Here is a 12,138-nt window from a genome sequence, read left to right as displayed (position 1 = left end):
TCCAGTTGCAGTGAAAGCCGGAAATTTTCATTTAACTACCCCCCCCTTCCTTCTCGCCCCCCACTCGGAGCCGAGAGCTGGGGAGCTGAGAGGCTCAGAGCACAGCCGGGTCTCGGCCGCCTCCCCTCTCTCCGGAAGGCTTTAATTTGCACACTTGCTTGCCACTGCGCAGCGAGCCCCTAACCCCGCCGCCGCCGGGTGGGTCTCCGGCAGAGTCGGCCTCCGGGGCCCCCGCCCTCGCCCCCGCCCCCGCTGCTTCCCCGGCTCGGCCCCGAGCCCCGGCCTGAGCCCCGCAGCCCCCGTCCGCCCCCAGCGAGCGGCGCGGGCGGCGCCCTCCGCCGTCCCTCCGCCGTCCCTCCGCCCTCCGCCGCTGTGCCCACCCCTTCGCGGGAGAGAGTGCTGGTAACTCCTTCCTCCGAGCGGGTTACCTGCTCGGCGCCGCGGTGGACACGTGCGAAGGTCCGACAGACACTCGCAGCCCACTCGGGAGGCCCGAAGCTGCCGGGCCCCTCAGGTAAGGAGCTCTGCGTTCGGGTGGGTGGGCTGCGGGGTAGGGGGTCCCCCGGGGAGATTTGGGAGCGTGGCCAGGGTCGGAAGCGAGGGTGTGGGTGGGGGTGACTGCAGTGGGGGGGTGTATGTCTTCGGCATTGGCTTTAGTTAACCCCTTACGAGCCGAGGCAGGCTAGTTACGGGGACCAGTTTTGAGGAGCTAGAGGAGTCTCTGCTAATCTGGCAAGAGAAGGACATCCCACACCAGGGACACCCCCAACACTAAGATCCTGTGCCTGCTCCCACATAGCCGTGCGCACAAACACCCACACACTCATCAAGCTTCTTAAAGCGGAATATAAACTCCACTCGGACACACAGAATAGTCCACACTTTAGGGTTTAAACTGCATTGCCTCTGGGGACTCCATGCGGGACTTTGTGTTTCCGTGCCCCACATTCATTTCCCCACTAAAGCTCACTCTCAAGCTCGCGGAGGTGTGGGTGTGGCCTCCACCTACTTCACCACGAGATAAATGTTAACGCAGGCTTCTTGCTGCCACCCCCTGCGGGGGTGTTATGCACACTTATAGGAGTGCACATAGGCGGCCAGTGCACAGGCTTGGAGCCCCACAAGGACGCACGTTTGCTTTAGTTTCCCAGTTTAATTTTATAATTTAAAATATCCGAGTTAAAACGCACACCCGGCGGTGCGCAGCTCCGGGCCCCGCAGCGCGCCCCACAGTCTGCACGTGGGGCGCATCTGCGTGTGCGCACACGCGGGAGTCGTGGTCCCAGTGCGGCCTCTTGTCGCTGCGCTGGTGGCGACCCTTGCGGTGCTTGGCAGGCTTCGGGAGAGGCACATGAAGGATTTCATTGAGTGTGAAGACAGAGAGCAGAGACAGAAAGCAGAAGGAGGCGGCTGCAGCCTTTGTAGTCGCGGAGGAATGCGGAAATGTTGAAGCACTATGTCAAACTTTTTTGAAATGGGGTCAAGTCACATTCAGCCAGCGTGGGAAAGCAACAACAACAACAAAAAAAAGTGGAGGAGAGGGGGGGAAAAGGCACTGTTGCTCCCGTTTCTCTCCGCCGGAGCCGACCGTCCGGGGAGCGAGGGGGGAGAGCCAGGGCGGGCGGTGCGGGGCCGGGCTGGGGCAGCGGGCGCAGCTCCCTGCGGGGGTGGGACGTCCGCGACGCTGCCTTAGCTGCTGAGCCTCCGGTTGGACTGGGGCGGGAGGGGGATGCGGGAGGGGCGGGCTGCGCAGCCGGCGGCGGCTCCTCGGCTACCTGTGTGGCCCTAGGCCTGGCTCAGACCCCCGTGCAGGCTGGGGGTGGGGGCTCGGTCCTTGGCTCCCCCAGGATTTGCTTTCACCTTTTAAGGAGAGTTTTGAATGGAGTGAGTGTGAGGGGCTCTGCGCTCGCTGCGGTCCCCTCTGCCATCACACCGTGGGGATCGCGCCATTTGTTTCTTTTAATTCCTGGCAGAAGGCGAGCGGGCCAGCGGTTGCGGGGCAGGTAATTCCGAGGTGTCCCGGGAATTCCAGACACGCGGCCGGCGTAGCGAATGTCCGGCGGAGGCCGCGGCGGCCATGGGTTGGAGGCTTCCTAGGTCCTGGATTGCAACTGAAAGGGGAGGGAAGTGTGCCCCTACACCCCCTACCCACCCCCGCACTTTGTTGTGCGGAGGGCTTGGGGGGGGGGGCATTTGGCTTTTGATGAGACCAGGCCTTAAGCCGAAAGAGGAATGGAGCAGCCACCTCTGCTACTTAAGATCCAGAAGATCTGGAAAAGATCCAGGGAGTGGGAAAAGGTTCACGAGTCCTGGCCCCGAGGGCGCAGCCCCTTCTCTCTCACCCCCGAGGTTTGGCATTTACTCCCCCCACCCCCAGCCTTTTTAAGACGAGGGTGAGTTTTGATGAGGTTGAAATTAGTTGAGAATTTCAGAGCGAGACGCGGTTATGCTACCTTCCTCCCGAAGTTATTCTTTAAGGAGATGACAAGCTAAAGTGCGACGAATACCCCTTTCTCCCACCCTTATGGTCCCCTGGGCGACTCCCCCCTCCAGGGCCCCCCTGTTCCTCCACTCCCGAGTAGCGGGAGCCCCAGCCCTCCCCGACCTCATGGGTTTCCACCAGGGAGGTCCTCCGAGTCGGAGGAAGAATTCCGTTTCCAATCCAGACTTCTTTACCCCAAAAAGACCATTTGTGTGTGCAAGTCGTTTTTAAATGTCTCCTCGTAGAAAAACTGAAAGTAGAAAGAAAGGAAGCAATTTCCTAGCAGATGTCTGACCACCCCTTCTCGCACACTCCCAGCATCGGGTTACAGGGTCCTGGGAGCCCCCACCCACATTCTGCAGCCCCACACGGGTGGACCCACAGACCCTCCACAGCAGCTTGTGCACAATCCCTGAAAGCCCCACGGCACCCCGGGAGCCCCTCTCCTTGCACGTCCAGGCCCGGGGAGGAGGGGTGGGTAGCAGTGCAACACAATGATGTAGGGATAAATATTAAGCCGTGACATTGACGTGCCCGGCACCTCCCCTCCCCCGCGCTCCCGGCACACTCTGGGCTGCTCGGCACGCCCCCTCCCGTTCCACTGCGTCCCGCGCCGCGCGCTCATCCCCGAGGGGCCCCTGCAACCTCTCCGCGCGAAGACGGCTCCAGCTCTGCAGGGAAAGAAAAGTAACTTCGCTTTTCTCGGAGGAACCAGGAAGGATTAAGCAGCCTGGGAGAGGGCAGGAGCGCGCCGAGGGTAGCGATGGGGGCTTTCTGAAGTAGGAGGAGGGGAGTCTGCGGGAACCCGGAGGAAGGCGCCTGGGATGTCTGATTGCACTTTTCTTGTCCTCTGGTCTCTTCTTTTAGGTGGAAGGATTGTGGACTGAGACGCGCTGGGGCAGAGACTATGTAATCGCTTCGGTGTCTGTGCAGAAGACTGCGCTTCGGGGAGGGAAGAGGAGGGATCGGCTCGCTCCTTGGCGACTCGGCAGGCGGAGTTTCGCGGCGGCACCGGGGTTGCGCCCGCCCGCGGGGAGGTCTCTCCATCCAGCCCCAGCGGCCGCGAGAACCCGAGCGCCGGAGCGCGGTAGTCGGCGGGGGCGAGGGAGAGCGAGACCGAGCCCCGGGGCGCGAGGGAGCGGGCCGGGGAGTCCGGGAAGAGGCGAGCGGCGGCCGCGAGCGAGCCGAGCGCGCCCCCCCGCCCGCCCCAGCGGTGCCGCGCCGGGCGGCGTCCGGGCGGCATGGAGAAGGACGGCCTGAGCCGCGCAGACCAGCAGTACGAGTGCGTGGCGGAGATCGGGGAGGGCGCCTATGGGAAGGTGTTCAAGGCCCGGGACCTGAAGAACGGAGGCCGTTTCGTGGCGCTGAAGCGCGTGCGGGTGCAGACGGGCGAGGAGGGCATGCCGCTCTCTACCATCCGCGAGGTGGCGGTGCTGAGGCACCTGGAGACCTTCGAGCACCCCAACGTGGTCAGGTGAGCCGGGGAGCGGCGCCCGCGCCGTCGGAGGCCGCGCGTGCCCGGGGAGGGCCGGGGATCCTTGGGGCGGGAGGGCGGCCGGGGAGGCATGGCCCGTTGCCCTTACAGAGTGAGAGTAAGTTTTGTCGACAGAGCTGCAAGCCAGAGCCGGCGACCTTGCCAGACAGCGAGCAGAAAGACGAGTCAGGCAATGTGACCTGCGCAGGCTTCCCCGCCGCGGTGCAAGTTGTGTTTTCTCCCTGCTGTCCCTGAAAGGGGGTCCAGGAAGTTGGGTGCCTTTTGGGTGCCTTTTAGGGAACGAGCCAACCTGAGACGTGCCCTGCCAGCCCCTGCATATTTTCCCTGGCCATTGGGGAATTTTTGAGAGGCTGAGAATAAGAGAAGTGGCAGGATTCGGTGAAAATTAGTAGGATGAGAACTTTCCTCCTGGAGCCTCGTATAAATAAAGTTTTACGAAAAAATAGCAACTTAAGAATATTATTGCCAGTCACGTCCAGTTTTTCTTACTGAAGTTATATAATGGTAAATAAGTGTCCAACAGAGTCGCCTAAAAATTTTTTTCCATGAATTGCCTATTTGTGTGTATTACTTTATGTCTCTAGGCTAACGTGGTCTTCAGACTACTTCTCAAAAGTAGTGATGTGTGTGAATCTAAGATGTGGAATCTCTGGATTCTAAACGTTCTGCTTTTGCTTTTTCTGGAGGGGATGTGGAAAGTGGATGGGGAGACAGCATTTCTTAAAGCCTCTCCTGTGTGGTAACCAGTAATTAAAGTGTGTGTGACTAGGATAATGGTGTTTTCTTAGTGATCCTGGAATTTCCCCATTGTGTGGTTGACATTGTGTGGTGTGTCATGCTTTTCTTTTCTAAACAGATATGCGTAGTTTTAAGTAGAAAAGGAATGCACAGAAACATCTATAAATTAGGGTGTGATTTTTACCTATCTCAATTCTTAGGAGGGTGTGTTTGAAAAAGGAAGTCTTGGGGTGTTCTTTCTGTCGTCTCATCTATCTGGGAAGTCTGTTCAACAAATACATACCTACTGTGTGCGCTGTAGATGAAATTATGTAAATAAGTACAACTAAATATTTTTGTAAAAAGTCAAACAATTTAATATTAGTCATCAAAGTCAAGAGACCCAAGACTGACCTTTGAAATACCAAGACCTCCAGAGACTCAGGGAGCCCAAGTGTCTACCAGATCTTCCTGGGAGGCTTTGACTTGTCTCCCCTTATCCTGTGTGATTTGTGTGGTGCTTTGTTTCCCAACACAGTTAGGCTAAGGCTAGAAGGCTGCAAAGAATCATAAATACGTAAGTAAGATAGTAAATGGCTATGAAAATAGGACCCCCGTTATAAACCTCTGCTTTAGCCTGTAAGAGAAGAGGGGGCAAAGGATAATGAGGCCAGGAGAATGAGTGTTTTAAGGAAGATGGGATTATACATAACAGCAATAGATTACCTTTTGTGCATGTTTTCTTTGTTGAAAACCCAGAAAAACACTTCCTGTGAGTCTTTGTGATATTGGAGGGAAAGGGGAGAGTACATTTTGTGCCCTGTAACTTAGTTATCTTCCTGGAGGAATCACCTAGTGCTTCCCAAAAGATAAATTCCACCCCTAGAATTTTAGGATCCAAGTTCTTGTTTTATTTTGTCTGTTGCCTGTGGAGTGTGTCCATTTAAGGACCCTTATGTGTAAATAAATAAAATACTGTCTTTCCAACCTAGAGGTGTTATAGAGGCACCCCTGTGTAACGCTGTCTTTTACAAAGCACGATTCCTGTAACAGGATGGTTTTTGCCATTGTGTTGGTAGATTTTGGCTGATCCATTCTTATTCTCTTGATTTATCCTCTTGCATTTGGTTTGTCTTTAAAGATTTCTAACTGACCCATGACTTGGATTCTGTCCTGAGAAATTTCAGGAGACTATACTTAAAAATTCAAGACGAAGTTACCTAAAAGTTTTTTAAAACCTTATTTTTACAGATTAGGTGGTGATGATGATGCCTACCTCTTAGGAGTTGTGAGGAAGAGCTGAGATAGTGTAGATGAGAGCACTTTGTAAATTTAAAAATGCTTCAAATGTCCAAGTATTATTTGTTTTCATGCTGACTAGTGGGGCCCTCATCTGGAAAAAAGTTCCCAGTAAAGCATCAGTTCCCCTGACCTTTTCTATTGAACAAATCATTCTCAAACCCAGACATTACAGGCTCTGAAACCAAGAAACTACTTGAATATAATGGTCAGAAAAGACCATCAGTCATATGTCATGAAATTCAGTGACTCTTGAGAAAATTATTGATGATGTCATCTTCACGAGCTACATATCTCCGTTCCATTTTGTTTCCTTCCTGTTCTCTTCTTCCTCTGCCTTGGGGCTGTCATTGGTCCCCATGACTTGCTTCACTAGACTAGGAATTCAGGATTTTGAAGGTTGCTAATATTTGTTCAGGCAGGGTCAGCAATCAAGGACAGGTGACAATAATTCTTTTCTTTCCAAGGGAGAGTGGTCAAAGTTGGACCCCCCCCCAATACCTGTGACTTATTGGTGCCCCACAGGACCAGTGTTAACAGTGCTATGGCTGTTTCTTTAAAGGCTTTTTAAAAGGACAGATGTCTTTGTAAGTGCCTTCAAGTCATAAGTAATTGATCATAATTATAGGCCCTTTCCACAGGTAGTTAAGCCTCTAAGCTTGAGGGAGCATAATAAACATATTAGTTTTTTCGAAAGTTTAAGATTTAATTTTGATGGATATGCCAGAAAGGCTGACTTGTTGTTGCTCGTACCGGCACTGCCCTTATGCACAGGGGTAAGGACTTGAAATTCTTGTTTACCTGTGCTTGATGTATCCCAGGCCCGGGCTTGATCGGCCGGTCAGTGTCTAGGATGTAAATTTACTCTTATTTTATAGTCGGTAATCCCAAATCCTAGAGCCTTTGCCAGAATCAGACTTCTGTGTGAACCTGTGTTGGAGCTTCTGCACTCCACAAAGGACTCCTCTGTTCTACCTTCTGAACTCAATCTGTATGTGGTTAGATAAAATAATAATACGTCCTATCAGCAGTTTGTTGATGCACCAGATAGGTAATGATGGCTTATTGTGTACTGGGGATTCATCAATGAACAAGTCAGAAAAAGTCTCCATACTTTTAGAACTTACTTGGTCATAAAGTCATTCTTTTTTCTCTTTAAAAATTCACTTCTCTTTATTTCCGTGGGCTTGTTGTGCTGTATTTAGGCTCACTAGTTGTGTAGAGCAGCTAATATTTATGATAATTTGGTTCCCAGGAATTTGCTGATTAACTAACAGATAACCAAAACACTAATCAGAATCAAATGCTTTTTGAAGCATTAGGGAGAGACCTACAAATAGATGTCTACAGGATGATATTGACATGGAACTAATAGATAGGAACTTTTGGGCTCCATGTATTTAAGAAGGATTTAGGAAGGACCTACTGTTTAAAAACCGTGGGGTTAGCTGCTGGGAAAGATACTTGGGTAAATCACGCCTACTTCCCTCAAGTAATTCCCCTCCCATGTTTGAAGGAATAAGATGATCCCCAAATGCTGATACATGACAGTCTTGTGTCATTACAAAGAGATTGGTAAGAACTACCAGTGTTGTCCCCAGGCATTAAATTTATTAGTGTAATTCAAATCGAGTACTGGTTCAGAAACTAAAACTTATGGCATTTCAGTGGATAAACTTATGATATCTGAATATGTTAAATTATTGTTGGCATATTTAATCACTGCTTTGAGAAAAACAACAGAAAAATCCATGCAGCTCAGTGATTATTATACAAGGAGAGTTTTCCAAGTTTCTCTTTTTAAAGAGCTCAGTAACATGGCACAAAAGGAAAATAATAATATGATTTTTCTCTGGGAAAACTCAGTCATTAACAGGGTACAAGAAACATGGCGTATTATTTGATGCAGCATAAAGCTGAATCCTCAGGTGGGTTGGTTCATGGGAATCCTTGTGAATAAAAGTGTTACTTTGTGGGTGAATAATGTGTCTTTTAGGGCTTGTTTTAGTGAAAGCAGGAAAAACGGGTTTTTAAATTCCAGTGTGTTAGACGTATGTTTGGCCCTTCATTCTCTAAGAGTCCCTTGAAAAGTTCCCAATTTATCAAGGTTGTTTAAGAAATAAACATTTTCACAATTATGTTCTGCCCATTCCTTGTTCCTGCTGAAGAACTTGGTGATGCTGAATTGTTGGTATTGCACTTGTATCCTTTTTACATAACTGTTATCATTCTGGAATTATTAGAATTTCTCTATTAAGGAGGAAATGGCTTAAAGAAGGGGAATCTGTATAAACTTGACTATCTCTTGGTGTATTTCCCTATGTTTAACATATGGACAAGTGAATATCTGAAAACAGACTCCTTGTTAAACATAAATTATCTGTTGTTGTTTTTTTAAATGCCTCACTATCAATGATTCCTTAGGAATGTTCTTTCAGATTGAAACCTCTAATACTTAAATTATGTCATTGTAAATTCATGGGCATTAGAGTTGGAAGGACTTTGGAAGTCTTTCAGCTCTTTTATGTTATAGATAAAGAAATAAAGTTCAGAGGTCAAGCAGCTTGTCCATAGTGCAATTTTTAAGTTGTTGACTTGTTCTAAAATCTGAGTAGCAATTAAAAAAAAAAAACACAACTATTTTTGTTTGTTGGAAGAAGTTTAAACAAGTGAGTACATTTCTAGTTTGGAAAAAATGTAAACAAAGGTGCTGGTTTGCTGGGAATAAATGATATATCAATTCAGGAAATTCCTGAATTCTGTGGTATGCCCTGCTGAAGTCTGTCTATAAAAAGTGTGATGATTATCCCTTAAATTCTGCCTTTTAAGAATTTGAGTAATAACTATGATCATATAAATAACTATAGTTAAAAAATAATATAGGTTAATAATATACTTAAGTAATAATAGTGAATTCATTTTAGACAAAACAATAGGAGAAATCAAAATGCTTGTCTGATGAATGAATTGTTACATAATGTGGGTCTGGTATCTACTACCCATATAATGAAATAAACATCATAATACTTGAAAATTAGGCAGCATAACAACCTCTAGATACATAAGCAAATATGGTACTAATGCTTCTTGAAGAACTAACCACACTATTGTTGTATTTGTCAGGAGGTTCAGATGAGCTTGTCTTCCTAGGAAGGAAATTGTGAGTTTCTTGGTGTAATAGAACATGGCAGAAATGAAATCTGGATGCAGGAGATTTGGTAATAGGACAAGGTGGTGTGCTTAGTGTTGGGCTTTGTCCAAGGGCCAAGAGGCACCATTGAAAGTGGGTACTGGTGGTGGTTGGTAACAAGCATGCCTACATAAAGGTCACCGTTTGTGTGATGAGCTATGGATGCTAAGTCTGCTGGGGCAGGTAGGTCAGCAGTCAGAGGGAGGAGTTTTATAAGAGACCCTGGGCAGTTGTTTTGAATATCACCAGTTTGCTGCCATACTTGATTTCGTTTTACCATCTGCACATGCAGCTCTCCACTGAGAGGTGAAGTAAAAGTACCTTACGGCACGTGGCAGGAATCTCTGTGAGTGTGCCGTAGTGGCCTGGAGGTCCATGTGGGATAGGATAATTATTAAGCATTTAGTAGTCTACCTAAATTTGAGCAACTATTGGCTTTGTCATTTAAGTAGCCATTTTAATTTTTAATTCTTATTATCTGGGCTTCCTAAAGGATTTTAATGCAGTAGAATTAGAATCACAGTATATGGATTTCTGAATTGAAAGGGATCTTAGATATAACCTAGTCTAACCCCCTTTGGTCTGTGTAGGAATTGTTTTGTAAATGTGAAAAGCAATCATCTCACTTTTAGTCAAGTGTGTCGTTCCACGGTTGTATGCATTGTAGATATAAACTGAGGATGGCCAAGGTTCAGATGCAGGTTGATGGGCAGTGTTTGCAGGACAGGATGATTAGTGGTCATTGCATATCAGAAAACACTCCCTTGGGATGTAAAAATTATTTTCAGTTTAACGACCGTATGTTTTTTTCTGACTTGAGCACAGGATTATATCTTTTATATCTATAAATAATACAGTGTCTGTAAATATTAGTTGCCCGGTATATATTTTCTGAATGAATGAAGTAGAATAAATTAAATTATATACCCCTGAGGTGAGAACTTTTCATCCTTTTAGAGCTCCATACGGCGTTAGCAAGTATCTCCAGCTAAACACTGGGAAATTATTGGGTATTAACTGCAATGCATGTGCACACCGAGACTATTTAGTAAGAACTTTCAAATACTTCTGTCCATTTTTAAATTATACAAATACCCATTTTTTTGGTCTTCAATACTAGTCTCGGCTCTGGAAGGATTTTCGTGTGTTCTTCCTGTGCATTTGCTACGTGTATCCTACAGGCATGCAGACGACTTCATTTACCCTCACGTTGCTCCCTGCCATCTACCTCTGCAACTTTAATTGGGGCTGATTTCAGAATATGCACTCAGTGCCCTTCCCTGTACTCCTGTTTCTACCTGTTGAAATGCTACCCATCCTTCAGAGTCAAGTCCTAATGCTACCTTTTTTGTGTGTGTTCTACTCCTTAATACCTACATTTGGATAAAATTTCTGTTTCCGTTGAACCCTGACATCTTTGGCCTCCTTTGTGACACTCCGTATATGTCTGCCCCTTAATATTATTATGTCTGTTATATAAGATACACTATTAATCTTCCTCCCAACCACCCTCTTAGGATCCTCTACCTTTCCACACCCTAATTGTAAGCTCCTTAAGGGAGAGAGTATCTTGTGGTCATGTCCACTTGCATCCTATATCTAGTGGAAATAAAATGAATAAATGAACAAATAATGGAAAAGAGTTCCAGTCATTAAGGAGGGGACCATATGGATTATTTCTATCACATGAATGTTAAAACTAAGGAGTGTCAAAAAGGGAAAATGGATCTGTATATAGGATTATATTTACTTGGTTTCGTGGGAATAATAAAGAAATACTGAAAAGAAAACATTTCATTTTTGTTTTACTCCAATCTGTATAGCTTATATTGAAGTGAGTTTCAAACTTTAAGTAATTCCCATCATTAACTGAACAGTCTTGGACTTGATTTATATACTGTAATGAAGACATGAACATTAGGAAATGTGCACACATTCAGTAAAAGTTGAAAATGATTTGAGCATTTTTAAATACAAGAATGGAAGTTATTCTAAATACATTTTAATCGCTTGAATTATTTTGTTTTTTTCCCCCCACTAATTTTAATATTGTTAGCTTTCTTTACTGGAAAAGCTCAGGAGGAGCAAAATTAAGCAAAACCGTCCTAATAGTTTCTAAAAGAATATCAAGATTCGGAATTCTGTTAAAACTTAGTCTTCCACTCCATTTCATAATTTGTGTACAGAGAATATGGATTCCACCTTGACAAACTGGTAGGTTTAGTTAAGAAGTATTCTTCCAGGGGCGCCTGGGTGGCTCAGTTGGTTAAGCGACTGCCTTCGGCTCAGGTCATGATCCTGGAGTCCTGGGATCGAGTCCCACATCGGGCTCCCTGCTCGGCAGGGAGTCTGCTTCTCCCTCTGACCCTCCTCCCTCTCATGCTCTCTGTCTCTCATTCTCTCTCTCGCAAATAAATAAAATCTTAAAAAAAAAAAAAAAAAAAAAAGAAGTATTCTTCCAGTCTAACTAATTCCAGTTCCTCAAGACACACGTGGTTGATGTGTGTATGTGCCCGCACGCACGCGCATGTGTGCATATCCAGAACAGTTGAATGCAAGATCCCTGAAAGAAGGAACGGTAGTTTTCTTGTTCCGTTTGCTGTATCCCAAGCACTTAGCATGGTGACTGGCATCTTGTAGCCCAGTATAAATATTGTGAATGAGTGAATGAATGAAATGTAACGTCTAGGAATTCAGATTTGATTTTTTTAGTCAGAATTGGGTAATAATGTCTGAAAGCATATGTGAGATCGATAGCATTAAACAAGTATTTATTGGTTATCTGTTACATTCAACATTTTGTTCAATATGATTGACCTACATCTTGAAATATTTACCCAAAAAGTGATATTAGATCTGGAAGCTGTTTCAAAATGGAGTCCAACTGAAACAAGTTGATCATTGTTAAAGCTGTAGAAGTTCATTGTACTGTTCTCTCTTCATTTATATGTGTTT

At 46.6% G+C, this 12,138-nt stretch overlaps 1 protein-coding gene across 2 annotated transcripts in view; it reads left to right on the top strand.

The window, feature by feature from the left end:
- Positions 1 to 385: 385 nt before the first annotated feature.
- Positions 386 to 12,138, top strand: part of CDK6 (cyclin dependent kinase 6) — a 240,344-nt gene continuing 228,591 nt past the window's right edge. Inside the window, exons 1-2 of one of the 2 annotated variants that reach the window (XM_036113304.2) lie at positions 386 to 514; positions 3,350 to 3,956. In XM_036113304.2, coding sequence (XP_035969197.1) covers positions 3,724 to 3,956 — 233 coding nt within the window. In that variant the 5' untranslated portion in view covers positions 386 to 514; positions 3,350 to 3,723. Of the gene's footprint in view, positions 515 to 3,097; positions 3,240 to 3,349; positions 3,957 to 12,138 lie in introns of those variants that run through there. The other variant, XM_036113305.2, reaches the window with a different exon arrangement.

The sequence above is a fragment of the Halichoerus grypus genome, chromosome 12, assembly GCF_964656455.1.
Source record: "Halichoerus grypus chromosome 12, mHalGry1.hap1.1, whole genome shotgun sequence".
NCBI lineage: Eukaryota > Metazoa > Chordata > Mammalia > Carnivora > Phocidae > Halichoerus > Halichoerus grypus.
The sequence above is the reverse complement of the archived record's forward strand: the minus strand, read 5'-3'. Positions and strand labels throughout refer to the sequence as shown.